The sequence below is a fragment of the Electrophorus electricus genome, chromosome 4, assembly GCF_041902795.1.
Source record: "Electrophorus electricus isolate QZ-2024a chromosome 4, ASM4190279v1, whole genome shotgun sequence".
In the NCBI taxonomy this organism is placed as follows: Eukaryota; Metazoa; Chordata; class Actinopteri; order Gymnotiformes; family Gymnotidae; genus Electrophorus; species Electrophorus electricus.
Window position 1 is genome coordinate 33,084,368 of NC_137500.1, and position 24,575 is coordinate 33,108,942.

General features: G+C 45.9%; 2 protein-coding genes across 5 annotated transcripts; one reads left to right on the top strand and one right to left on the bottom strand.

Moving 5' to 3' along the window:
• Positions 1-17: 17 nt before the first annotated feature.
• On the top strand, positions 18-2,657 carry si:dkey-69o16.5 (Alpha-aspartyl dipeptidase-like). Its single transcript, XM_027028164.3, has 8 exons — positions 18-468; positions 633-721; positions 851-925; positions 1,032-1,111; positions 1,440-1,613; positions 2,023-2,082; positions 2,161-2,243; positions 2,343-2,657. The coding sequence occupies exons 1-8, from the start codon at positions 374-376 to the stop codon at positions 2,407-2,409; spliced, it is 723 nt and encodes a 240-aa protein (XP_026883965.1). The 5' UTR covers positions 18-373; the 3' UTR covers positions 2,410-2,657.
• On the bottom strand, positions 2,595-23,124 carry itgav (integrin, alpha V). 4 transcript variants are annotated; one of them, XM_027028165.3, is made up of 30 exons: positions 22,631-23,120; positions 22,150-22,280; positions 17,920-18,008; positions 17,542-17,656; positions 17,203-17,264; positions 16,564-16,609; positions 14,817-14,939; positions 14,509-14,553; positions 14,209-14,252; positions 14,069-14,125; positions 13,227-13,279; positions 12,743-12,948; positions 12,465-12,656; positions 12,057-12,102; positions 11,398-11,505; positions 10,918-10,973; positions 9,574-9,728; positions 9,122-9,259; positions 8,754-8,821; positions 8,413-8,560; positions 8,056-8,145; positions 7,827-7,906; positions 7,290-7,370; positions 7,028-7,133; positions 6,505-6,663; positions 6,192-6,317; positions 5,522-5,635; positions 5,059-5,166; positions 4,672-4,794; positions 2,595-4,526 (listed from the first exon to the last, which is right to left on the bottom strand). In XM_027028165.3, exons 1-30 carry the CDS (start codon positions 22,792-22,794, stop codon positions 4,428-4,430), a joined length of 3,132 nt encoding a protein of 1,043 aa, XP_026883966.2. In that variant the 5' UTR covers positions 22,795-23,120; the 3' UTR covers positions 2,595-4,427. The 4 variants fall into 4 exon arrangements, 3 of the variants coding, with proteins under 3 accessions (XP_026883966.2, XP_081569480.1, XP_081569479.1); XR_014123380.1 differs by lacking the exon at positions 2,595-4,526 and adding an exon at positions 5,331-5,395 and having other exon boundaries at positions 22,631-23,124; XM_081713354.1 differs by lacking the exon at positions 22,150-22,280 and having other exon boundaries at positions 22,631-22,770.
• Positions 23,125-24,575: the final 1,451 nt, after the last annotated feature.

Genomic DNA, 24,575 nt, shown 5'->3' on the forward strand with positions numbered 1-24,575 from the left:
AAAAGACTTTTGCAAGACAACAAAAATATTTGAAATTATTTTAGTTTTATTTATTTATTGTATTGCAATGTTTGGCGTCAGTATTTATAAATGTATTTCATTAATAATTTGTACGTGCCCTCGTTTTTAAATAACCTATACGGACACAACGCCGACCAGTCAAAGGTCAGAGGAAAGGGAAAAACGTGCGGCTGCTTTCGTATTTTAACCTGATCTAACATTCTTCTTATCTCTTATCTCTTAATCAGTACATTCAGGGCAAAGGCCATTTATTGAGCGTTACGAACAAACTAAAGTTCATTGTCAGGAAAAAAGGTAACACAATTCCTTTCCTTGGTCTTTTGCCGAGAGCAAACGCCTGTCTGAACTCAGAATGAAAAGAAGACTACTACTAGTGTCCAACTCTACTCTCCACGGTGGAGGATATCTGGACCACTGCCAGCAGCAAATCAAAGACTTTTTTGGGAAGTAAGTTTAACGCATAATCATGTTAGCTACCAACATGAAAAAAAGCTATTTTATAATGTTCTTAACAGCAGTAGTGCATGCTCGCGGCAGTGCAATGTCACCTGATACACACTAGTGGGGTTAAGGTTTGGGTTGAAAGTGCTCTGATGTCATGCGTGTTTTAGACAGGTGACGAGAATCCTGTTCATTCCCTACGCACTTCACGACCGCGACGCCTACACCAGGATGGCTAGAGACAAACTGAAGACTTTGGGTTCGATTCTGTCCTTGGTTCAGTTGTCTGCTGCTTAGCTGCGTGCTTTACATTCAGCTGTACGGTAAATGCTGTTCAGTGCTACGTTCTCATGGGGCATCCTCTCTGTCTGCCGGGACGGCGCTGCAGGCTATGAGGTGGACAGTGTTCACGAGGCTGCAGACCCAGTGGAAGCTGTGCGGAAAGCAGAGGGGATATTTATCGGTATGGAGAGTCTTCTGTCTCACCTACGTACTGCACATAACAGGCTTGTTTGTCAGTACTCTGTTGTGGTTATGATCAAAGCCGATTCCTCTCCGGTTTGTATCAGGTGGGGGCAACACATTTCGCCTGCTGAAAAACCTCTATGACAACAACCTTGTGACGGAGATTAGGACCAGGGTTCTTCAGGTGAGCAACTTCAGGACAGGGCTGTGTGCTCAGGACGTACACACCCTGGCCCTTCCCAGCAGATGGCGTGTGGAACTGTGTGAAGAGTTGTGTGTAGATGAACCATCAAATGAAACAGGAAGATTTTAAATGGAAACAGAAAATAGTGCAAAACATGATCGTGTGTGAAGAGAGCATTTCTGTGGGGAAAAAACAAGATGGTCATTTCCTTCCAAGTTGTGCTTAAGTAAATGTTGTGCTGCCATTTTAAAAAACAAAAATATACAAGTGCTAAATAACGTATTTTGCGATGTCAGTAAAGCACAGGAACTGTGTCAAACTCCTTTAGGATGGCGTGCCCTACATGGGCTCTAGTGCTGGGAGCAACGTGGCGACCGTGAGCATCAACACCACTAACGACATGCCCATCGTGTGCCCGCCCACTTTCTCGGCCATCGGCCTGGTGCCCTTCAACATCAACCCCCACTACCTAGACCCGGACCCACACAGCAGACACATGGGGGTGAGAACAGTGTCCGGCGGTCCAGACACCTCCAGGACCAGACTCGCGCTCACGCTCTCGCAGGGGTCTTAGATCTCAAACCTTCCCTACATCTGTATGTCATTCATCACCGAGTCCTGTGTGACAATGTCTTTGACATAAAGAAATACACAAATAACACTAAATTAAATAACAAGATTACATTAAATAACCCTAGATTAAATTAAAAGCAAACATTTAAATGATGGCCTGTGGTCATTTTTGGCTGGAAAATCTGTAGCCTTACTACTATCTCACAGTTATTTCCTGTTTTTTGCTTTTTTTCCTGTTAATCTGACTATGTTGAGTGTAGTATATTTGAGTCATGCGGCCTCATGTCCATTTTGCTGTCGTGTGTTTCCGTTCTCCCTGCGTTGGCTCCGTGCCGTAGGAGACCCGTGAGCAGAGGATCATGCAGTACCACGAGGAGCCCGAGACGCCCTGCGTCCTGGTGAGTTCTGCTACCGTGGTCACTCCTGGCTCCAGGCCTGCAAGACTGCTGCACTAACATTAGGGGGCGTTGTTACAGGGGCTGAGGGAGGGTTCCATGCTGCTCGTCGAGGGACACAAAGCCACTCTTCTGGGCAGCACACAGGCTAGACTCTTCCAGAGGTAACAGAGCCATGACATCACCCCAGAGCCAACGCACACTGCACACATTATTGCTCGTATTTAGTTTAAAGAAACTGTTCTCATTTCTTTTTCTCTCAGGGGGAAGACGACCACAGAGTATGCACCCGGGAGTGACTTGAGTTTCTTACTGACAGACGCTCACTAACCAGTTAATAACGAGGACATTCTCTCCAGAGACTGAAGGACGTAGCTGTAACAGACAACTTATACAGTAGCTTTCCCTGACACAATTTCACATTATCCTTCATCTCAAGGTCATTATTTTTTATTAGTTTTACTGTAATTAAACTGGTTTGTATGGATACGACAGACCAAACACACAAGCGTCTATACAGAAAATCAGTCATTTATTTGAATTATGGAAGCATTAAAGTCAACACGTACAACCTGAAACCTGATGTCAAATTAGTGCTAAAATCTGTCCATAATGATTAACTGCAAACAGCCTAATCCAGCCACTCCAGACTGTGGGAAATGACTGCTCCTGCTTTCAGAGTTCTTCCAAAACATCAGACTTTGTTCCTTTTTGTTCTACGTTGATTGATGACCAGGGGACTGTTCTTGTGCCAGAGTATGACTTGGTTACAGTATTTTTGCTAAGAAATTGTAGATAAATCTTTAAAAAAACAAACAAACAAAAAAACCTGGTCTACTATTAACAGTGACGGGAAACAAGGTGATGAGGCCAAGCGTAAATCGGGTACATCAGAAGGTTTTTAAAATGTCAAATGATATTTAAATCTCAAACTAACTTTTTCCTGACTGAGTCTTTGCTAGAGTAGGGGCGTGTGTGTGTGTGTGTGTGTGTGTGTGTGTGTGTGTGTGTGTGTGTGTGTGCGTGCGCTGTCTACCTGTAGGAGTATCAGCATAAATGATGGAGTTCTTTTGTAAGTCTCTCTGGATAAGAGTGCTAAATTCCATAAATGTTCCAGCGTGCATACGGGTGTCACTTCCTGCAGTTGTTTTCTAAAGTTCTTGTATTGTTTTCTAGGTGCTCAATCAATTATACTGAAATATCAATGAATATTTGTTGAAGTTAATTTTTTTTCTAAGTTATTTGCAGTACAGCTACTGTTCAGCTTGAAGAACCCAATGACAGTGCAATCAGGCTTCTTTAGAAGTAAATTATTAATGAGCACTCACTAAATTTGCCTTTTCATGACACTCTGAAATATTAAATACTGAATGTTTGGTAATACAAGTTAAGATGTTTATACTGAATGATGGATTTAAAAATATGGAGTTTGAACAACAAAACAGTCGTGTTTCACCTTCAACATGGAGAGTGCACGAGGAGCGTGCGTGAGGCAACAGTGCATTGCAAAGCATTTTTTCTTATCAACATAAATTCCATCAGAGATCGGAGTGATAACTGTAGAGGGAAAGACATTATTAAACTCTCCGTTAAAAGGGAGAAAGTGATGAAGCTTAATGGAAAAGAACTAAAACCAAAAGTCCCCGGCAAGCCTGTTTTCTAAAGGAATTAAGGAGAAGATCAGGAACGACACAGACACGGCCTTTATGTTACGGAGACAGAGTCCAGCAGAGGACAGAGTTCTCTTAATCCACTAAGCAATACACTGCAAATAACTCGCGAAATAGAATATCCCTAGGGCAAAAGAAGGAAAAATAACCCCCCAAAAAAAACACTTTGAAAAAATGTACAAAACGTATTTCAAATAATTTGTGAAGTCATTTCATTGAAGATTTAAGGCAAATGTTTTTTTCTGTATCTTTGTGATTATTTGTCCATGGCTCACTAAATCTAAACTCCAATACCAGACGGAACTCAAACACATGAAGTCAGTGCGAGAGAGAGAGAGAGAGAGAGAGAGAGAGAGAGAGAGCCCACCCCCTGGTGGAGCTCACATGAAATAGTGCCTGCCTCAGTAATCCACACATCAGCCTTACAGACACAGTGCCACTGATCAACATTACAGCACATGACCAAACCACCCCAGTAAGGGTCATACCCACCCGCCCTTTTAAAGACACTACACGTGCGTCTGTGTGTTAAGACTGAGTGGATTCGGTGGACTGAGTGGACTGTTTGTGCACTTGAGCGCCCCCTAAGGGCTGCTGCAGCTTTGGGAATGGGGTTCGCTGCAGTCTTAGCGTCCAGGGAGGGTGAGGATGAGGATGAGGATGGTGGTGAGGAAGGGCTCAGGCTTCGGTGTTGCGGTCTCCGTTCTCCTGTGGCTGGAGCTGCTCCTTCTCCGTGCCATCCTCCTGTGGAGGCCTGACGCGGTTGAAGAAGCCCAGCTGCAGCGGAGAGAAGGCACAGTCACGTGACCATGCTCGCACAGCTACAGCAGTCACATGACCACACTCACACTTTATATAACCGATGAAGGGGGGGGGGGGGGGGGGTGTGTGTGTTTGTGTTTGTTTGTATGTGTTTACCCACCTTATACATGATGAAGATGAGAAGTGCAAGGAGCAGCAGTCCAGCCAGCACAGCCACGGCCACCACCCAGACGGGAGCAGGCTGGGTCAGCTCCGAGTTTACCCACACCACGTTCAGACTCGCCTGGAGGGGGCCCCAAGTGCGCACACACGCATGCACCCCATCATAACCATCAAAACACACATCATCTACATGTATCATGCAAAACACATCAATACACTGTCCAGATACTTTATACCGGGTGAAACATCATAACTCGTGACAGGCACCCTGCCCTGCAGAGGTTACACACTCACACTCGTGTGGAGGATACACACTTGTACTCACAGACGTGCAGAGGATACAAACTCGCATTCACACATGCATCGAGGATACTCTTGTACTCACACTCGTGCGGTTTGACGGGAGCTCAAACTCCAGGTTTTTATATGGCATCTCGATCACACTGAATGACGCCGATGACATCACAACGTAGGACCTGTTCTGACGCTCAGCCTAGAAGAGAACATATTAACATATCATTAATATATGAACATAACATTAACATAACAGATTAACAGCCTCAACACAGTTTGTTACTCGTCGTTACATCAGTGACGATTATCTGGAGCTTGTTATGGTTTTCATGCTTTTATTCTTATTGTTTTAAGTTTATTTACTTGCATATTGTTGCATGTTCACACTCCCGCCTCATGGACAGCGTGACACTGTACAGTGTTAACCACTGTTGCATCATGGAAGTAACAAACAAGATTTTCACTTTACCGTAAACATTACTAACTGTAAACATGCTTAGATGCCATAACGTGATGTGTCCTGGTGGGGGCGCCAGGAGCCACAGCACACACACCTGCAGGAAGTTGGCCACCGCCAGTCTGGAGTAGATGAAGAGAATGGCACTCTGACCCCTCTCCAAACGGCCCACCTGACACTTGATCTGCAGACACTGAGCCTTCTCACAGTCCTGTGGAGGCACGTGCACACACACACACACTTAGTCTCATCCTAACAGATTCCATCCAGTCAGAACATCAGAAACACACGACCAGTACAGCACGTTGGATTATTTTTATTTTAACGCTAATCTCTGTATCACAGGAATTCACCAGGAGCAAACAATGAAAAGAAAACAAAATTATTAACAATGTTACGCATATTATTACTCAAGTGATGATGTCACTGGTGGCAGTGCCAGGATGGCTGTGTCATTAGTAAAGTAATGACATCATCGGTAGTAACTGTCATCAGTAAGAGTAACAGCGATCATGTTGGTATACCCATGTCCTCACAACGGAGGGCAATACCAGGGTGGGGGTCTTATTAGTATACCCATGTCCTCATGGTGGAGGGCAGTACCAGGGTGGGGGTGTTATTAGTATACCCATGTCCTCATGGTGGAGGGCAGTACCAGGGTGGGTGGGGGTGTTATTAGTAAACTCATGCCCAGGTAGCGGAGAGCAGTACCAGGGTGGGTGGAGGTGTTATTAGTAAACTCATGCCCGGGTAGCGGAGGGCAGTACCAGGGTGAGCAGGTCTCCCTCCTCACGCTGAGCCTGCAGATCTCGGCGGTAAACGTGGTTCCTGTTCCGACCTTCCGAGCGATCGCTCCCGGAGACGCTCATGTTCTTATCCAAATTCATGGGGTTCTGAAAAACAAAAAGGCCACAGATTACAACCCCTTATTACTGAATTATTACACTGCAGTCCTGCTTTAGATGTACGTATAAATAAATTACTGGATTACAGATAAGAGGTAAGGAAGAACCTAAAGTCTCTGAATCACATGTGAGACGCTCAGAATGTCATTCTCCTGTACAGTAGAGCAGTGCGTACCGAGACGTTCAGAGGATTGATCTCCACGTCAGTGCTACAGTTCATGGGTCCGTCCACCTCGTACTTGGTGACGTAGAGCAGGGAGCCATTGTGGATGCGATACGGCCACTCCACGTCCAGCATGGCCTTACTGAACGCGCTGGGGCCTTTATTCCGCAGCTATGGGATTAGAGCCAGATGCCCGTCAGAAACACCAACGCCACACACTGCCCTCTGCCTTTAGTGCATTTTATGAATGTACACACACTGTATTTAAATCAGAAGATGGACTAATAAACACCAAAATGCAGACCAGAGCACTGGGCAACCACGCGCCAACAAACCCAAATGCGTCTAGGCTGTCAGGAACCGTCTAGGTTGTTCTGCGAATGTGTGCGGGACTATGGCCAGAAGTCTGGGCTCCGTGTACAGGATTATGGCCAGAGGTCTGGGCTCCGTGTACGGGATTATGGCCAGAGGTCTGGGCTCTGTGTATGGGATTAGAATCTGAGTATGGCTGTACAGGGCTGTGTGAGACTCGGACCTCGTAGATGTGCTGGACAAGAGGCCCGATGTCGTCCTCCAGAACCGGATGCTTTTTGGCTTGCCAGTTAGCAATGGGGAGGAACACCTGCTCAGGAGCGGAGACACTGTAAAGACACGCACGCGCGCGCACATACATGCACACGTTACAAACACTTTAAATGTCATTTAAACACACAGACCACTGTTTAAGAATGTGGGAAAACAACCACGACACAATCATGTAAAATTCTGAACCTCCAGATATGGAAAGATCATCTTACCCTCGGATTTCCACTCGGGCGAGAACAGCAAGCTTTATAACAATGGGCACCAGGTTGCTGGTGTTGTTGTACTGGTTGGAGCTGGGAACAAAAGAACACATACAACAACACTAAATCAACCAAACACTAGGGGATGCTGTTGTAAACAAGGCTCAAAACACTAGAGGGAGCTGAACAAATCAAAGCCTCAAACATTCCTGTGGCTGTGGAATGAGTGTCTCTTCCTGGGTTACTCAACCCTGGTCTCCAGTTTATTTGGGTGTTAAAGTCAGAGCGAGGGTGGGGCAAGGCAATGTTGACACACTAGAGGAAAGTGCCTGCACTCTAATTAACGTGTGTGTCTGTACCCTCGGCGGGGAGCTGGGAGATTACAGTCCAGCACAACTGCCAACACTCGGTTTTCATTTAAATGAACAGTTTGGCAGGACGTGGTTAACGGGAAGGAACGTCACAGCTTCAGGAGAGAAACGCCATTTTACTGTGGGACAGACGTTAGCACACAGACACACACATCTGACGCATGCAGCTCTTCACTACCTCTGAATGCGCAGGTCGAACGTGACTGAGGTGTCCTGGTCTGACAGCTGGTGTACACTGAAGCGCAGTCCAGCCATGACCTGCAAAACATACCCTCAGCCAATCAAAGCAGGCAGAGGAAACCCGCCCACACCCACAGATACGTGGTCACCTTTAACTAGGCTTTGAGTATTGAGACTGACTGAGTGTGTGTGTGTGTGTGTGTGTGTGGGTAGGGGGGGGACTCTACCTTGGTTCCTCCTTTCATAGGGTTTCCTAGATCACACACCACTCTGGTGAGATTCTCCTTCTTATAAGCGCAGGACAGCCTGGACAGCGACTAGCATATGAAACCAAGCCGTAAGAGGGTCAACACACACACACACACACACACACACACACACAATTAAAAAAAACTCACAAACGTGACTTTAGTCAAAGAGGAAGTGAGCAGGTCATGGGCTTTAATCTGAAGCTGGAACGGGGTTTTTAGGTTCCATAATGAGGAAGGGAAGTCTGGCGTAACTCGCCATGGCAGCGCCAAGTCACAGATCCACAGAGCTGACTGAGCTGACGTCCACGGAGCAGAGGAGGTGGGGCTCCTTACCTCACTGTTCCTTACCACCCCGATGAAGTCGGCCTGGGGGGGCATGAACACGTGGAGCTCGGCCTCATACGCCCCTTCACCCCCGTTCTCCGCCATGACCTCCAGGGTCAGGGGGTTGTCGTCACCAATGTAAATCTGCTTCTGGTCACTAGGATGTATTGAACAGATGAAGAGAAAACACATGTACAGAGAGAGAGAGTTACACAGTCAGACACACAGTCAGACACACACACACACACACACAGTCAGACACAGACAGACACACACACACACACAGAGAATCAGACACCAACAATGTGAGCTGCAGGGGTAATTCTGAGCTTTGACAACTGGTGTCTCACCTGACCACAGCCAGTTTTAAGTCTGGCTTACAGATATTGTCATCGCCACAGTCCAGGAGAATGTGAGCCTGTGGAAGAGAAGTCACACAGGGTCACGCCCACCTGCCGCCTGACACACACACACACACACACCGAGGTCTTATACACAAGAACACGCTGTCATGTTTGTGTGAAACGAGACTGTATCGTAGGTATGAGTCAGCCTTTCAGCAACCACTGATCTCACAGCTAAGAGAGAATTCTGCCGTTTGTTATTAAACCGGATTTACGGAGATCTCTGGTCACGTCACGGCCAAATCCAGCTGAGCCGTGTGATCTGTGCGTGTCTCTGGATTATGAAAGCCTTCACCAGTATAGGAGCTGGATACCTGCTTGGTGACATTAGCTGGGGTGGACTGGTCCAGGACAGGCTGCAGGCCAGTTTTATCAGCTGCAGCAGCGTAGTCCAGGGTGTACTCCATGAACACGGAGATGGGAGTGATCTTATCCCGGAACTCCGAGTCATCCTGTGGGGGGGGGGGTGAGAAAGTGTGTATGTGAGAGTGAGTGAGTGAGTGAGTGAGTGAGTGAGTGAGTGTGTGTGTGTGTGTGTGTGTGTGTGTGTGTGTGTGTGTGAGGGAAATGGGTTGCTCTATGAGCTCAAGATTTGGGAATGTTCAGCACCAATGGCTCTCTGACCCAAAAAGGAAGCAAAATAACGCAAAGCTGGCTCGCACGCCCCCCAGGCTGTTCTCCACACACTCAGGTGGAGTTTTCCGTGCTAGTGTTCTTGTTTTTCTCTGTATCTGCGGGGTTTTTTTTAACGCGTGGGGACACTCACGATGAGATAGGCCTTCAGCTCCTCGCACGAGGGGCTTCTGTTGTTAGACACGTGCATCTGCTTGGTGTACTGCGCGAGACCGCTGTGGAGAAACAGAACGCGCTTCACAGCTCCCTTCTGCTTCAGCCGGTCCAGGGTGAGGTCCACCTGGAAGTCTGTACACACACACACAGTATTTGGATAGGTTTGGACAAATGTTCCTATTTTATTATTCAGAAACCTGTAAACCGGGCCCTATTTTGCTCGTTTTTAACATTCTCGGGTTTGTTTTATCCGTAAGATAGCTAACTCCGACCCTCAGGGGAAGGTTTCGTATTTCAGCAGATGAAACAACGTCTCCGCCGATGTTAAATCTAACGTATACAAATATTCTTGTCGTTACTGTGCTCTTTAAATGTTCCAAGTACAGTTTCCAAATCTACGAAGCTCGACTAACAGTGTAAACTTGGGTCTTCTCCGTCGTTAGCTAAGGCAACGTTAGCTCCAGAGTCAACAACAGTTCGTTAATATTTAAGTAGTTTTGTTTCCGCTGCAATCACACTAAACACTGATGGAGACACAATGTTACAATTCAGCAATGCAAACATTGTTGGAAGGAAACTCCGATTAATTACAGAATTTATATATCACACATTTTCAATTTTCCTTCATCATAAACTTGTCGGATACCTCTCCTCAACACAGCTTGCAGACAAAAAACAAACAAACAACCCCCAAAAAATAAACAAACCTAAAACGAATCTGCCGAAAACAAAACAAAACAAACTATTTACGCTCCTAAAATGAACTAAAACTAAACTGGAAAAAAAACTAAATAAAAACCAAAAAAAAATACAAACTACTGAGAAAAATTTTAAACTGGTGAATCATTTTACTGAAGTCGCATTACTGTGGCGAGTGTGTGCGAGACTGTGTAGATGGTATGTGTAGTCATATTACTGTGGCGAGTGTGTGCGACGAGCGTTTCAGTCTCGTGTAGTTCTGTCCGTATGTGTAACAGTTCAGCCTTCCTGAAGTTAAAGCCCTTTAGAAGTGAGCTAGGAGGGAGGAGGTAACAGGGTGGAGATGTGCCACCCATTACACACACACACACACACACTCACACACACACACTCACACTCACACACTCACACACTGCAGCTAGTCCTGAAAGGTTCTCCCAGCAGGACATGGTTTACTGCTCCCTCCCCTCACACTGTCCCCTCCCTGATGCACCAGTGAATCCGGTGGGTTTCAAACCACCTAAGCCTGTAAACAGGGACCAAGTGTGTGGGTGTGAATGAATGTATGTATATGTATGCATATGTATGTGTGTGTGTGGTGTGTGCATGCGCGTGTGCTTACTGAGCATGGCCGGTGATCCTACACTGCTGGCTTTCAGACAGTACTTGACCATGAAACTGCACAGAAAATAGAAAATCAAAATAATGAAAACATGAATGCCATTAAGAAACATCAAACAGTCACCATTTTATTAACCTTCACATTTATTAATATGTCAAAACATTTAGGTGTAAGACATAAAGGCACTGTGCAATACCACAGCCGAGGAAAAAACGTGGTTTTGTAGATTTGAATAAATTATTCACAGTCTTTCTTATTTTGAACCTCAGTACTGTTTGGGTTTTTATTTTTATATCAAAATTCATATTTTAAAAAGGTACAAACAGTTGTACAATACACTAGCCTTTTAACATCTGATATAAACTCCCCCTGCCGTGTGTTGAGTAAAGACTAAGCCCTGGGCCCGTGTGTTGAGTAAAGACTAAGCCCTGGGCCCGTGTGTTGAGTAAAGACTAAGCCCTGGGCCGTGTATTGTCTCACCAGGACACCATGGCCCCACTGTGCGGATGCTGACAGCTTTTGTCATCTGGACTCAGGATCTGTGGACTGATGTCCAGTGTGGAGTTCACACTGATGACTGGACGAGCCCTGCAGTCAGGAAACAGAGAATAAACCCACGGCAAACCGGCTGTTCAGAACACATACACACACACACACACACACACACACACACACAGATTATGTCCACTGCACACAAACTGCATAATGGAGTATGGGAGACAATAATAATAATAATTATAATTATAATAATAATCGAGCATTTCATATATTTCTGTTGTAGCTTTAAATGCCGCAGACAACTAAAGCCCAAAAAAGCTGAAATGGTTAGTAAAGGCATAACAGTCCAACAGAGACACAACTGATCAATACAGCACATTCAACTGATCAATATGACATTTTGTCCAGTGAAGGCATGTCTGTAGACACACACAAAATGGCAGACTGCACACGTACATTTCCACACACGCACACGTACGCACATGTTTCCTTCATCATGGACATGTTTTATAACACGAGTAGCAAGTCCAGTAACAAAGTTGACTAACTGCGCACACAGAGAACTGAACGCTGCTGGATAAATAAGAAACAGCTTTTCCAGACCATAAATGAACACATGGGACTTCAAAGCCGGAGCGTACCTGTAGAGAACTGCTGTGTCAGCGCCAAACACCCCCACCACCAGATCTGTGCAGACAGGCAGAGAGATGGTCAAAAGTTGAGCTAGGACAGAACTCACCAGGCTTGGCGATCATAGTTAGGGCTCTAACTGTGTTAAGGCATTGCACAGTGCCTCATGAGCTCAACAGAAGGATCAGAGTTAGTCCTGAGATGAACAAAGATCTGAAACACTGCAAGACTGACAGCTACTCATACCTCGAAGAGGGTTAGAGCTTACGACAGGAGGATTCCTCAACACCATCTACGATAAAGCTACTAATTGGTCTTCACTGAAAATCCTTCTTACCCAACAGGGGTTAATCTATTAATCTATGATAGAAAGAGATATCAACACACAAACACACAGAGAGAGAGAGACTCACTCTTACCAGGGTAGCCGTTCTGATCTATATCCGTGGCTCCATGCATAGAGTATCCAAAGCTGGCCGGCATGGAGGCCGACGCCCACTTCCCCTCCAGCACCTGGGATGCCTGAAGGTCAGGTCCTGTGACACGCCCATTATGTATGTAGACCACACCTTGGTGGGCGGAGCCTCCATACGGCGCTGCAATGGCCACATCTAGGACAGAGGAACAGGGTCTGTCAACACATGCCATAAGAGGGCGCCAGAGCCGGCGGTCATTCAGGATGCATATCCATGCTGACCGTTGAAGCCGTCCAGGTCCAGGTCCCCCAGGCTGGCGATGGAGCTCCCATAGCGGGCGTAGATCTCCGAGCCCGTCAGCTTGAGTGGCGCAAGGAAAGAAAACCCACCCCGACCCAGGTACACGTACACTTGGCCCACCTCTCGCAGCTTCCCATCAGAACCACGTTCCATGAAGAGGGGGGCCCCCACAAACAGGTCCACCAGCCTGGAGATCACACACACGCACAGTATGTGCGCACACACACACACACATCAAAGTTGTGCAATATATTCAGATAGACGCTGGAAACAGAAGCCATTTCTTCACACACAATAACATCCTCCATGTTTACACAACTCCCAGAGCTAAACGGTGTCTGAACACACACTTCTCTTCAATGTGTAAGAAAGTACAGTCTGCCCCCACCACCCAGTCACACACACACACACTCACCCATCCACACCATCCTTCTAGCACACACTCCCGTGAATGCATACACTCACTTGTCATTATTGATGTCAGTCGCTACAACAGCATTCCCAAAATAGGCAGCCATCTGTGGAGACAAACGGAAACAATGTTAATTCATAAAATAAAATTGGCCTATAAAACAAAACAAAACTGTTATTTTAAATAGATTAAATAGTTTTTCCTCCTAAAGACCCAACAAAATCTGCATGTGAACCCTTCAGGGTATGGACAGCCTCCCAGTAGACGCCCCAGTCAGCCAGGCCTGCAGCGATCCACTCGGCCCAGCCGCTGGGATCTGTGTCTGCACTTCACACCACAGTGAATCAGCACTTTCCAGCCGAGTAGCACAATAGCAGTGAGACAGCAGCCAGGGACCTGCGTCTCACATCAGCTCACGCTAGCTCACGCTGGCTGAGCACTCTCCATCTCCAACTCTATTCTCAGGCTACCTGTACTACATTCCAGCTCTCCCTCTCTCCTTCTCTCCCTCCTCCCTCCTTCTCGTTCCCTTCCTCCCTCCCTTTTTCTCTCCATCCCTCTCTCCCTCCTTTTCTGTTTCTCTCTCCTCCCAGAACATGATTGTAGATAGTTCCCAGATGTGGTAGTGGAATTAAGACATGCACTGGGAGCTACAACTGGGCCACACCCACTCAAGATGGGCCTAACAACACCACGAAGCCTAACGGCAGTCTGCCCACCCACACACACACACTCAATCACTCACTCACAGCCCACAGCTAAACCAGACATGCGCAGTCCTGCAGCCCATTCAAACACTCAGTCATGCGACATAGATCCTAAGCTCTGATTGGGCCGGTTCCGGGTGACACCACCGGTACAGAGAAACACAAGAGAGGGAGGGAGTGGTTCTAACCTGCACGCCCGTGAAGTTCACCACAGACTCCATGGTTTTCCCGTTCAGTACGTTCACCTGACGACACAACAAGATGAGCAAAAGTGAGAATGTTCACAAGTTTCCCATCAGCCATCAGTTACAGACGCGTGTGTACTCACGTAGCCCATCGCTTTCTCCCCCCTGGGCACCCCAGTGGCATAATCTGGAGAAGAGGGAGAGAGATGAGATATACACACACACACACACACAATGAAGAGAGACACAACGTAGAGGAGACGCACACAATTGTCATTCTGTAGTGTTCTCCAGCTGAGCGAATGTCTTAATGTCGTGAACAAGCATCACAAAATAGAATTAAACGCCCAGTACCTCAACAATTTATTATTATTCATAAATACAGGTGGTCATTAGCTGTAATTACAAGCATATGCAGTTTTACTGTTGCTGGAATCTCTTACCATCCACACCGTCATCATTAAAGTCTCCGACAGTCACAGAGTATCCTAGGCAACAGAGCAGAGAGTGAGATCAACCAGCAGAGTATCCTAGGCAACAAAGCAGAGAGTGAGATCAACCAGCAGAGTATCCTAGGCAACAAAGCAGAGAGTGAGATCAACCTGTAGAGTATCCTAGGCAACAGAGCAGAGAGTGAGATCATCCAACAGCATGCAGACTGCTCTTATTTACACTGTAATGGAGAGAGTGTAGACTGCTCTGACCGCACCAACACACACACACACACACACACACACACACACACACTTACCCAGGTAGCTGTCATCATACTGGGCACTGGCTGACTTGGTGGCAATCTGGGAGTTGTAAGGTGTCAGGAATTTCTTATTGTACCTGCTGATGACCTCAGAAATGTCATCTGAGATCAGCTGACCTGACAGGGACGTCAGACATTTGTTCAAGTTAGATATTTATTTAACCATCATTTGTTATATCTAAGCTTTTCAGGCAATCTAACATATATACAATATATAACTTATATAACACACACACACACACACACACAAAATACAATATATAAACAATATATATAATATTAAACATAGACATAATTGTAGAGGTTATGCCATTATGTGTATGTTTTATTTAAATAATTCCCAAAGTCCCTCTCTAAAAGGACAGTCCCCACTGGACTGGTCTCTCTGCAGGTCTCCCTCTCTAAAGGACAGTCCCCACTGGACTGGTCTCTCTGCAGGTCTCCCTCTCTAAAGGCCAGTCCCCTCACTGGACTGATCTTAGGTCCACAGGGGGAACAAACAGGTTTCTCAGTACTGAAGCTCTCAGCAATGTTGTCATTAAAAATGATGGCAGGAATATGTATGTGTTGAAAATGGTGAAATTTGCTCTTCAATTCACAGAACTGGGAAAAAGGTCACATCCCGACTGCGACAGTGCACGACTGACACACTAAACACTCTGCAGACACACTAATAACTACAATATCTACTGGTTCACAGACAGCATGCCATCATTTAGGGGGGTTTTCCATTTAAATTAGAAATGTACTAATCTGACCAGAAAAGGACCTTGTCATTGTCCCAAAGCCTCATGGGAAGGAGGAAACACTATGGACTGAAGATAAGGCTGATTTATTCCTCCAGCACCGCAGACAGTGAATGTCTAACTCCTGCAACTTCCTTAAACATATTATTATCATCTACACCAGACAGGGAAAATGTGCAACTCAGAAAAATGTATATATAAATTTTATACATTTATATTTATATGAGCAAATTTACACATGCCACCCAAACAGAAAACATGGTTGGGGGGTGGGGGGGTGTCTCATTCTCACACACCACAACACACACCCTTTAGCGCCACTGGGCCACTGGACCACTGAACACACACACACACACACACACACACACACACACACACACACACACACACACACACACACACACACACACACACACACACAGAGAGGAAAAGGAATGTGTGGAAATAATTAATTGGAAAGGCTTTTAACCTGTCTCACTGCTTCACAACCCGTCTCACTGCTGACACATAGCTGATGACCATGACACATTTCCACTGAAACCAGTGTGTGACTATTGGCTCTGAGATCATAGAGGAACCTAACCAGGTAAATAATTCTGTTAACACCCTCCACCAATCTCAGCACTGCACAGACACAGAAACGTCCTGCACCACCCTCCCAGCACACGTGCGCACGCGCACGCACACACACACACACACAGACACACACACACAGACACACACACACAGACACACACACACAGACACACACACACAGACACACACACACACACACAGAGACTTTCAATGCCTATGTACAACGAGCCAGCAGCTTGTGGTGGGGAAGAGAGAGAGAAAGACAAGAAGAGAAAAAGAGTAGAGGACAAGCTCCGTCTAACCTGCGAGGCGTCTCAGACACTGAACTGACTCAAACAGACTCAAGTGGTGAACACCTGCTCACAGTGTCCAGACGTCCCACTCCACCCCCTCCCACCCCCTGTAACAACAACATTTACCTTGCCAGTAGAAACTGCCAGGTCCTCCGACCACAACCCGCTTACTCTAAGAGGAAAGAAAAATACAAACAACAGATGAAGTTAAACACTGCCGGTTATAATCTACACAGACCCCAGATCAGTGACAGGTAGTCAACATAGACTGAAGTACGGAGCACGGTGGGACAAACGGGGGACAAACGGAGGACAAACGGCGTCTGGTAGGACGTTTATATCAGTCGTTAATTCACTTTGACTGTTGATGCAGTAACATTTGTAAACTGGTTCAGACTACAGATCACAAATGTGTTTGTTCAATCTGGATTTTTTAAATTCAGTGATTTTTTTTTTTTATGAATGTCAGTTTAGCTGAGCAGTGTGTGACCTAAACCCCAGTAGTGTGTGGTGTGAGGGTGTGTGTGTGTGTGTGTGTATGTGTGTGTGTGTGTGTGTGTGTGTGTGTGTGAGACCCTAACCCCAGGAGTGTGTGTGACACAAACCCCAGCAGTGTGTGTGACCCCAGTAGTGTGTAACCACTCTATTGTTTGTCCAAAACTCTAATAGGTTTGAAAGGATGTGCACACTGGGTGGAGGTAGTTCTGGTACAGTGAGATAACACAGGTGGTACTGGTACTGTGATAACATGCATGAAGTTCCTACCTTTACAATATCAGCACTGAAGCCTGCCTGGCAAAATCCCTGCCCCTCAGGCGTCGCAGAAGCTGCAAAATACACACACACACACACACACACGAAAATTAATCAAATACTAATACTTGTGTTGCACCAAAAATAAAAAAAAATAAAACAATTTAAAAAAACAAACAAGAAACAGTAGAAGTGGTCAGACACAGAGTCACTCTTTCTCTTTCTCTTTCGCTTTCTCTCTCTCTCTCTCTCTCTCTCTCTCTCTCTCTCACTCTCACTCACACACACACACGCTGTGCATGCCCCGAGGATTATGGGTAGAGTGTGTCAGCTCGTGGTTCTCAGAGTTACCTGAGCGACACGGGGAGTACTCCACCACAGTGGAGCCTTTCTTCAGATAGCAGGTTCCAACAGGCTCACGCTCCTTAAGACCGTATGTGCTCCACTGGTACAGAGGGGCGCACGCCTGCACAGAGACGTCACAGACACTCAGCGGCACGCCCACAGAATGACTCGCGCCAACTTGGCGCCTGGCCCGTGCACCTGAACCTCGGCCCATACAGAGCTGACGACAGACCACAGCAGGGCCTGATCCAGTATAATCTGGATCCTGAACTCTCTGGAGGTTTCAGGCAGGATTAAGCAGGAGGAACCAAACTGTGTGAGCGATGGACAACCAGCCCACTGAACGCTAAACTGAGTGGAGGGAAAGGGGAGGTGTGTGCTTACCAGGATGTGTTCCCCATCGGACCGAACTGTGGCTCCAAACCACTGACTGGACTTAAACTCCATCTGTACCCCATTCTCAAATCGGTCATCTGTGAGACAGGAAGTGAGAGTGAGAGTGAGAGATTGTGGGTGTGAGAGAGGGAGTAATGAGTGAAAGAGAAAGAAAAAAGGAGAACGCGAAAGAGAAAATGAAGATTGTGCACTCATTTATTCAACAAGAAATCAAGCACTGTCCCAGAGGGGAAAACCAGCCTTCAGACAGCTGGGTCACAAACACTGGTGAGTACCGGGGTGGACTAGGGCGTAAAGGGCATGGTGAGGCTTTCAGACAGGCATTATTCAGGCAGAGTGCACACTGAATCTGCTACCACAGTGAGCTTTGGGGGGATGGCCAAGGTCATGTATTTACTGATACAATGTTGTAAAGTGAGCACACACTCTCCCTAACACACAGACCTAATGGATCTGAGCTCAGGATCTCTGCTGGACAGGATCACAATGCCTTACTAGTCCTGCACATGTCCATACACATGTCCAGGCCAGGTTAGATCATGTCCATCATTCTTCTGTGTGGGTTGGAGGAGGAGAGATGCACCCATACCCGTTCACTCTCAGAAGAGGTTATAACACTGGGGTTATAAAACTGGGGTTATAAGCCTGGGGTTTAAAGGTTATAACACTGGGGTTATAAGCCTGGGGTTTATAAAGGTTATAACACTGGGGTTATAAGCCTGGGGTTTAAAGGTTATAACACGGGTTATAAAAGTTATAACACTTGGGTTATAAGACTGGGCTTATAAAACTGGGGATTATAAAGGTTATAACACTGGGGTTATAAGACTGGGGTTTTATAGGTTATAGGACTGGGGTTATAGGACAGGTTTAAAGGTTATAACACTGGGGTTATAAGACTGGGGTTTAAAGATTATAACACTGAGGTTTAAAGGTTATAAAACTGGGGTTTAAATAATTAATTCTATGTCATCTACTAGCCTCAATATATCCATAGGCCCCAAAACAACAAGATCCCTCTTAAACAACAACTGGAAGATTTGATAATGTCTTCTGACTGAATACCACCAGGGGTTTTACATGGAAACAGCTACAGCTCAGAGCAGCAGACTATATGATGAGCTAGATAGGTTTTGCTGAATGTGCAAACCAACAACACTCAGAAGGCAAAAGGAAAATAAACAGAAAATATAAAAGAAGGATTTGAATAACCCTACATCAGAATTACACAGAACTTCAACCTAGCGCTTGAAGAACGAAACAGGAAACTGACTAATTTCTCACCTCAAATAATTATATTATGAAATGTGTGTGTAGACGCGTGTGTATAGACACGTGTGTTTAGGAGATGTAGAAGTCCTGCAGAAACATGTCGGTGTGTTGGATATGCTTCAAAAAAAATATCAGCAATTTCCAAAACAGACATGACAGCATTAAACAAACATGCCTGAAACTTCAATTTGTGTCTGCCGAAACGCCTCCAACATCTCCCCTGCCCAGTGGCTGAGAGTGCATTAACCAGTGGTGAGAGTGCATTAACCAGTGGTGAGAGTGCATTAACCAGTGGCTGAGAGTGCATTAACCAGTGGTGAGAGTGCATTAACCAGTGGTGAGAGTGCATTAACCAGTGGCTGAGAGTGCATTAACCAGTGGTGAGAGTGCATTAACCAGTGGTGAGAGTGCATTAACCAGTGGTGAGAGTGCATTAACCAGTGGCTGAGAGTGCATTAACCAGTGGCTGAGAGTGCATTAACCAGTGGTGAGAGTGCATTAACCAGTGGTAAGAGTGCATTAACCAGTGGTGAGAGTGCATTAACCAGTGGCTGAGAGTGCATTAACCAGTGGCTGAGAGTGCATTAACCAGTGGTGAGAGTGCATTAACCAGTGGCTGAGAGTGCATTAACCAGTGGCTGAGAGTGCATTAACCAGTGGTGAGAGTGCATTAACCAGTGGTGAGAGTGCATTAACCAGTGGTAAGAGTGCATTAACCAGTGGTGAGAGTGCATTAACCAGTGGTGAGAGTGCATTAACCAGTGGTGAGAGTGCATTAACCAGTGGTGAGAGTGCAAAAGCTGGTACACAACACTAGCAGTTAGAGCTGTCTCCACCATAGAAATGTTCGCAAGTCTTGCCTGATCAAGAAGAATGTGGCCATCTTGTTGAGACATGCTAAAAGAAACGTGGTACAGACTAAAATGAATGGCATGACTTTGGTCTGTGATTCAAATGCAGAACGCATCTACTGTGTTCTCTACATCAACTACACCATCTCTCTACGCCTACTGCCCAATTCATATCCAATTAAGCTGGTTTGGAAAGGTCTGCAGTAAAATATTAATCTCTGGGATCTGATTCCATTCCACAAGTACATATTTGAACCTTTACGGATATTTATGAGCACATCATTTGCATTTATGGCATTGAGCTGACGCTTTTATCCAAAGTGTCTTACAATTATGACCAAATACAACTTTTTGAGGGTTAAGGGTCTTACTCAAGGGCCCAACTGTGGTAATTTGGCAGTGGTGGGGCTTGAAATGGCAACCTTCTGATTACTAGTCCAGTAAAGAAGGTTGTGGGTAAATAACTGAGAATCGAGCACTCACAAAAAGCACCAGCCAATCAAATATTTTCTTCTAGTTTATAATCTACTATGGATCATTCTCATCTTAACAAATATCTTAAGAACCAAAGACCAATTTACCACACTGTTGTTAGCTGGAACCTGGTAGTGAAGCAGTTATTCACCAGTTACCTGCAGTGCCTAAACTCTGAATCCTGCTGTGTTTTTGGTTATGTGCTTTTCACATAACTGATTTCATTACTACATCCACGTTTATCTGATTAGCCTAATTAGAAAGTACCTCAGGCTTCTTCTGGCATTTTCTATTATTTTTTTAGTCTAGGCGTTCTTCTCTAGCCCCGGCCTTCCCCGGCGACTGTGAGGAACACAAACACAGACAAGGCACCAGCTGCCCCCGGTCTCTCCTTCGCTGCAGGGAAATCCCCCCCAGTGGAGGGAACCTCACCAGCTGAGTAGAGAGAGTAGTGAAATCCCCTCCCCCTGACTGAACCATCATTTAACGTACTGCAGCTACGCAGGCTAAGGGGATGAGTGGAAGGGGGATATTTCTGTTTGAGTGATGACAGAGCTGGTCTACAGAGCTGGTCTACAGAGTGATGACAGAGCTGGTCTACAGGGTGATGACAGCTGGTCTACAGAGTGATGACAGAGCTGGTCTACAGAATGATGACAGAGCTGGTCTACAGAGTGATGACAGAGCTGGTCTACAGAGCTGGTCTACAGAGTGATGACAGAGCTGGTCTACAGAGTGATGACAGAGCTGGTCTACAAAGCTGGTCTCTATCCACAACTGTGCTGAGTAAGACTCTACTCCTGGAAACATGGCAACAATAACAATAGTTAAGCAGTTACTGTGCAGCAATAAGAGCACTGTGTAATTACACTGAACTCACCCTCTTATCATAACTGGCCAGGGACAGCAACACACACACACACACACACACACACCTGAAAATGGACATTTTAAGGCATGATCTTAATTTCCTCAGCGAACCTTAAATAAATAAGATGCCACAAGAACGGATTTGAGAGCAAAACTATAAAAGGACATTTATTCCAGAATCAGGTCATGTTAGTATTAAACTTGACTACATTCCACTGGGGGGTGGGGGGTGCTGGAGTGTGTCTGAGCAGATCTCAGGATTCTGTGAGGCACTGGTGGACGGGCACGGGGGCGGAGTCAGTCCTGCTCTCCACAACCACTGCATACCAACGAGACCCAACACAAAAACACTGGGCTCACATTCACAGCAGATAAAGCCAACAGTCTTCCGAGGGTCTGGCGACAGGATCTGCTGAACCCTGACAGACTTAAACTTCTCCCTACAGTGAAACTTCACTTATGTTTAAAAAGGGTCTCACCAGACTGAGATTCCACTGTAATCTGAGAGTCTCGCACAAATCATCGAACTGTAAAGTTATAAAGAAAACGTCTGTAGGCGGAGAGCGGCTGGACCCAGGACAGCCCAGCCTCTTTCCACCAGCTGTTCTTGACCACGTACAGATCATATCTGAGTTAACACATGACCCAACAAATCTTCGCAGGCTCCATACATCGACAGCCAAACTACCTTTATGGCCCTGCTTAGAGGACATGAAACGGCTACCGGCTGTAAACAGCGCGACTTCCTTACCGGTGCTGTCAAACTGAATCTCTGTGCAGGAGCCGCTCGTTTGCCAGGGACAGCTGTACACTGCTCCTCTCTCCGTAACCGACGAGGGCGCCGAGGTATTTGCTTTGGGCGCGCCTACGAGGACGTTCAAACTGACGGAGAACACAAAAACATTCACCTGGGAGGGTATTTAACGACGTTTGGTCAGAACATTACATGAAACATGTCAAGCTGGCACACGAGAGGACGCCGATGTTCAGTTTTCAGGTTAATTTTATACACAAGGTTAGTACATGTTGTTTTTGAAATAATGAGTGATTTTTTTAGCTCAATTCTTAACACTAAACTTTTTTTTTTAAATGGCCCAGGCAGTGCCATATAAAGACTGGGATGTTCTTATCCCTGCAGAAGCCTGTGTAACAAGTCTGTGAAGTCAGACCGAGCGCAACCACCATAGTTTCTTTACAGGAGCTTGTCATGCTCAGCTGGGATAGTTACTTACTGCCTGTCGCTGGGGCTGAAGAAATCTACAGAAAACCCAAAATAGCTTCCCCGAGGTCCAGAGAAAACGGAGGGCTTGTCGATATCGAGATTAAAAGAGCATCCGCGCTGGAAAAAGCACACGGCTAGGGTCAGACATAGACAGCAGAGCCACCGCTTCCCCATTCTTCCCCGGGGCAGACGACGAGTCCTTGGGCGAAGACGGAGCGCGAGCGGAGATCGGCCAGCAGCTCGCGCTCACGTACGCATACCGAGCAGCGGTACCGACAGACCGGGTTAGTGCAGACCACCGGGCGTGTGCATCCGAAACGCCACAAGCGCTATTCACAGCTTTTAATGAAAGACGTGCAGCACACGCCGCCGCTGTCGGACCTTCACAAGCGTGGAAACCTGTTAGTTAACTGCACAAGCGCCACTCCTGACAGATCACTCCCCTGCGATACACTAGCGACACTCCAGACAGCTCACTCCCCTGGTCTAGATGTTGGTGTAAAGGGACCATCCCAACAGGAAGTGGACGCTAACCGACGTAATCGGCACTTCCGTGAACTCCGAGAAAGACATGAGTAGGTGCTTCCCACGCAGCCGTTTTGATCCTGATTAAAAGTTTGCATTAGCATATAAGATAAAGCTGTAAGGGAAAAAACAGAGCGTCTGCCGCAAATAAAGCCTACGACTCGACCACAACGATGCACTTGGAAACGATGGCATTGTGTTTTAGGTTTCTTCATAGGTTTATGTATCTGGGAATGTAAATGTAGATGCATAGTGTTGATTACACAATACATTTCCGTAAATGGATTACAAATACTGCAGATTACCTGAACATTGGCCAAGACTGCATTACTGTGTAACACAAAATGGTTCATGTCAGTAGGTATCAACATCAAGACGTTATTATCAGAGACCATAGTTCATTTTACACGTTATTATCGGAGACCATGGTTCATTTTACACGTTATTATCGGAGACCATGGTTCGTTTTACACGTTATTATCGGAGACCATGGTTCATTTTACACGTTATTATCAGAGACCATGGTTCGTTTTACACGTTATTATCGGAGACCATGGTTCATTTTACACGTTATTATCGGAGACCATAGTTAATTTTACACGTTATTATCGGAGACCATGGTTCGTTTTACACGTTATTATCAGAGACCATAGTTCATTTTACACGTTATTATCGGAGACCATGGTTCGTTTTACACGTTATTATCGGAGACCATGGTTCATTTTACACGTTATTATCGGAGACCATAGTTAATTTTACACGTTATTATCGGAGACCATAGTTCGTTTTACACGTTATTATCGGAGACCATAGTTCATTTTACACGTTATTATCGGAGACCATGGTTCGTTTTACACGTTATTATCGGAGACCATGGTTCATTTTACACGTTATTATCGGAGACCATAATTCATTTTACACGTTATTGGAGACCATAGTTCGTTTTACACGTTATTATCAGAGACCATAGTTCATTTTACACGTTATTATCGGAGACCATAGTTCATTTTAAACATTATTATTCCGAGACTATAGTTCGTCTTTACACGTTGTTTTTATTATTCGTGGATCATAGTTCATTCTCTTAACCCTGCGCTGATCCACCAGCCCAGACAGTATGACTGTCCTCGTAACGACTCATCACTTTAACCAGGCTTGGACTCGCCTCTGCCTCCGGCTTTAGGACCGGAGTGTGTGCGAAAAAACACAGCACAGTGCTAACCATTTACAAACCCTTTTATGTCTGAGTTAATCCAAGGGGGAGTTGTCATGGCTTGAAGAATCTAACCTTCCCCCCTTGGCTAGTTGAACACGAAGTGTAAGCGTTTAGTGTTCCACATCTACTGGTGGCAAAACTCGCACTCGTTGCCGTGAAATACTCACACGGACAGGAAATCAAAGTGCCAAAGTCCTCATGGAACAGGCATTTC